Raw genomic sequence first — 4,364 nt, 5'->3', positions numbered from 1 at the left:
TCCCTGTAGTATGCTGTTTTTAATTCCTTTGGGTATAGACTGAGAAGAGGGATAGCTGGGTTAAATGGTGGTTCCATCCCAGTTTCACAAGGAATCTCCATACTACTTTCCATATTGATTACACCAATTTGCAGTCTCACCAGCAATGTATGAGTGTGCCTTTTTCCCCACACGGGCCAACACTTATTGTTGTTTGTCTTCAAAGTCATAAATTGGTGAGGTGATGATATTAACATCTTTGACTCTTTCTATAATGTGTATGTAGATCAAAACATCACCATGTATTCCACAGATACACAAAATTATTCTGTCAGTTAAAAGTAAATAAACAATATTTTAAAAGGGCAAATTAACAAAGAAACTACATACATACACAAATATTTGGGGGGAATTATAAATTAATGTCCTGCTCAGGAGGCATTTTGTGACATCTACTAAATTTGTAAAAACACGAACCCTTTGAAAAAAATAACTCTGCTTGTAGGAATTCAGCCTACTGATGTATATGCAAGATATACACATCGGTCAAGCTTGTCCAGCCATGTTCACATCTTTGTTTATATTGTTAATGTTATTAGAGCTATATTACATAGACTATTAAAATTTACTTTATTTTTATACTTTTCTAATTTAAAAAAAAAACTTTAATAAAGGCTTTTTTGTTTAAAAAAAAAAAAAGACTGCTAGAACGGCATTGAGAAAGATGTCTTTTCCTATGACTCTTGGTAAAATCTTTGCTGGGAGCTTGGAAACACTAATTTTGAAATATGTTAAGAATTTCTTTCCAAGGCAACTGATTGAATAGCACAAATGAGAGTCCTTTGTTACACAACCTATCATCTGATAGTCCAGCTAGCACCCCCAAAACACACACAACACAACATGCATTAACACAGTTTGTCTTCACTTCTGAGGAAACTGAGAAGAAAATAAGACTCTTTTCCTCAAATTACAGTGAGATCACTTTATCTTCCCCTCCAGTCTAGGGCATTCCCAAAACAACAAAGCAATGTGTGCATCTTTGAAAGGACATCATGTTCCTGAACAGGACTTCGAACTCTCCCCTGTCTGCCCTCTACCTGTATCAAAACTTTTGAAAGACATTTTCTTTGAATAACATGTTTTCTGAGATTTCTTGATGTTGCCTGGAAAGTATTTCTTTTCAAATCAAAGCATTTTCAGCACAGGCTGTAGCTAACTGTGGAATGTGGGAGGCAGGTTTGGACTGTGATTGGGCAACAGGGGAAGAAGTGCCTCCCACCCCAGGGATCACCCTCTCCAGCCATCAGGCTGCTTCCAGATCATCACTCGCAGCAGGTTTTGCAAAAGATCCACCCTCCCGTCTCCTGCTAGGGGCAGCTACAGCACCTTGGGTCCTGTACAGACTTTCTCACACAGCCCTCCAATAGACCCTTTGCTTTGAGGGAGGGGATTCTTTCTTTCCTCTGGCTCCTACGTGCTGGCCTTTGATTCTCATTTGCTTCCTGGGCTCTCTTGCAGGGACTCAGAATTAGTTCTAGCTCTCTTATTGCTCTTGAAAGAACCAATACAAAGGATCCCCTGGAGGCCTTCCTCATTACTCTGTGGCCCATTCTAGAACATCTGAACAAGGTCTAGAGTCTATCATCTCAACAGACTCTTGTATTTGCCTCCCCAGCTCAACTGTAACTCAAGAATGATGACATTTATCATCCATGCCTCCCCTTCCACCTGACTGCCTAGTGCAGGACTGGTAAGTATACAGGCACACACTAGGTATTCAATAAATATTTGCTATATACATTGAAAGTTTCTTACAGTAAGCATAGAGTCCTTGTTAACATACCTGCACAGAAACCCGGGAAGTAAATATAGTTATCACTTTGATTTCAGTTGGTGAATGTGTTTCAGTTGTGTTTCTAGAATGTCTTCTCCTACACTGTTCAAGGCTGGGAGTTGGGAGGTTGTCACACGAGTAAGATCTAAAAAGTCACGTGGGCTGCTCTGCCCAGCTGCAGGGCACTAGGGGCTACTGCTGAGCTCTGAACAAATCCTGGGATTATTTATAATTGAAAAGTAGGCTCCAAGAGCCTTTAGAGTCATAAAGGAGTTTATTATTCTCCACCCCCACGTGCTTCTCCTCCGACCTGACACCCTGCCTCACTCGCAGCAGGCCCTCCAGGTTCCCTGGCCTCAGAACACCTGTTGCCTGGCAGACGGCCGCCTCCCTGCTGGACCAGAGACCACCTGCACACCGGCATGCGCCCTTCTAACTGCAGTGGTGCATCAAAGAGTGACCGGGTGGCCAGCTGAGGCGGAAACTCTGACATGGCTGACTTATTCCCAGGCTTATCTCAGCAGGGGCCTGCAGAAGTGGGGGACAAGGAATTGAGGCCACTGTGAGTCCTTGGTGAGAGCTTAGTCCTGTTTCAGCCCACATGACCCTCCCTCCCCCTCCATCTCTTGCTGAGCCAGCTCTGGACTGTGAACACAGCCAGTTCCAAGCCAGGTGACCAGGCAAGTGGAATAATAAAGAAGGTGAGACCTGGAAAGTCAGGCAGAGATCTTCTAAACCTGTAAATATGCAACTCTTCTCGCGGCAGAGCCCTTTCTTCAAAAGACTCTTATGAAAAAGCCAAATAGGTAAAACCTGTAAAAACGCAGGAGGAATCCACACTTCAGCTCTCTGGTTTCCCTTCTACCAGGCCAAGGTGTTTTCTTTTTCTCTCTTTTTTTTTTTCCCCCCTTCCTTTTTTACTTTTCATTCCTGACAAGCATAGATTCCTGGCATCCCAGAACCCAAATATGGTGGCCAGGGCCTCTAAAACCAGAAAATGCAGGCCCACAGGCAGGACTCCTCTTGCCCATCTAGGAATGGCGTTTATGAAAAACTGTAGCAGAAAGGCACGTTGACGAATGTGTTAACCAGTGAGTTCCTGCAAGTGGTAGAAGCCCAGGAGAAGGGGCTTAATTAAAGTGGGACTTACTGAAAGGAGATTTTACTGGAAGAAACACAACACACACACACACACACACACACACACACACACACTCACTCACACACACACACACTCACACACACATCTGGGCTCTCAGTACCTAGCATTGAGCCTCAATGCTTTCTTTCTTTCCTTTCTCCTTCTCTACTCTCATTTTTTTCAGTAAAGATGGGCTTTCTCTGTGTGGCTGAAAACAGCCCTCCAGCCCCCCTGAGTTGGATGTCTTCACCCCCAGATCTTCTTAGCACCATCCTAGGAACGACTCTGAGTGGTCCAGATTCTGTCATTTGTCCATTCTTGAACCAGTCACTGTAGCCACAAGGATTACTCGAAGCCACAAAGAAGGGGACAGGGAAGAAGTAACTGTTAAATTAATGATGGTGAATGGTACAGGTTCTTAACATTTTGACAGTCTCTCATGGATCCAGTGCCTTGACCAAAAGGAATGTTCCCAGTGAGTCCAACTTCAAGCATTAAACACCAGGGCCAGGAGAGCCATGCACAGCCCCTCAGTCCACCCTCCCTATACAACCAGAGCTAAAAAATAAATGAACATCAGCTGAGAACATGTGTGTTGCTTTTCCTTTTAGAATTAATTCAAATCGAGAGCATTCTATCTTATCTTGCACAAACGTGCAAGAGAGAGTCTGTTGGCTCAGTGGGTAATAAATAACCTCTCATTATGAGAAATGTGATGCCTCACTCCACTGAGCCTCTTGTAACCGTAATCAGACATTACAGAAGCTTTTCTTGTGAGACCAGAGATATCTGAGCCACTTCTCTTTGCAAATGACTTCAACTAATGCCTTTCCATGCTATTAGTGGAACGAGTCCAAGCTATCTTTGATTTGTGGTCGCTTGATTGGGTCCTGAAAGGAGAGACTCTGCCTTGCGAGGAGGAATAATTGCCTGGGAATCCTACAGAGCGATATAATCCCTGTGGAGTTGGAGGGAACACAAGTTCGGAGAAACTTAACTCCTCCAGAGAGATGAAGCTAGATGGAAGGGGCTCTTTGCTGCTCCATGCTGGTCCCTTCTTTTCCCCTCATGGCTCACTTCAGCCCTTTCTGCCTCATCAATTTTCCTGACACTGGGAATGTTTTCTTAGAAAGGAGGGGGCCTCCTTGGATCTCACCACACAAAGCCCAAAGCCGCTTGGAAAATCATTTAGCCCACAATCTGACAGGTTAACCCACCATACCCTTACGCAAAATGTCAGCCCTCAGATTGCACCTAAACTCTATGGATTTCAAATTAACTCCAGCCACTACAGGACAGCCCTGGTGGGGGTGGGGTGGGAGGAGGGAGGACATTAAACAGAACAGCCTTCACTAACAGCAAGGGAGATGTCATCTTGCCTAGGACAGTTACATGACCACCTACGTG

General features: G+C 44.3%; 1 protein-coding gene across 5 annotated transcripts in view; it reads left to right on the top strand.

Moving 5' to 3' along the window:
• Rmdn2 (regulator of microtubule dynamics 2) overlaps positions 1-3,544 on the top strand; it is a 255,562-nt gene extending 252,018 nt beyond the window's left edge. For 3 of the 5 annotated variants that reach the window (XR_013429058.1, XR_013429051.1, XM_078029358.1), the window contains 2 exons: positions 1,658-1,732; positions 2,150-3,544. Coding sequence is in view for 2 of the 5 variants with exons in the window: in XM_078029358.1 (XP_077885484.1) it covers positions 1,658-1,714 (57 nt within the window). In the remaining 3 variants the exon portion in view is untranslated. The remainder of the gene's footprint in view (positions 1-1,657; positions 1,733-2,149) is intronic. The other 2 variants (XR_013429052.1, XM_078029359.1) reach the window with 1 other exon arrangement.
• The last annotated feature ends 820 nt before the right edge of the window (positions 3,545-4,364 follow it).

This window comes from Ictidomys tridecemlineatus, chromosome 12, assembly GCF_052094955.1.
Source record: "Ictidomys tridecemlineatus isolate mIctTri1 chromosome 12, mIctTri1.hap1, whole genome shotgun sequence".
Lineage (NCBI taxonomy): Eukaryota > Metazoa > Chordata > Mammalia > Rodentia > Sciuridae > Ictidomys > Ictidomys tridecemlineatus.
Note: the sequence above shows the minus strand (reverse complement) of the source record. Positions and strands in the feature narration are given on the sequence as shown.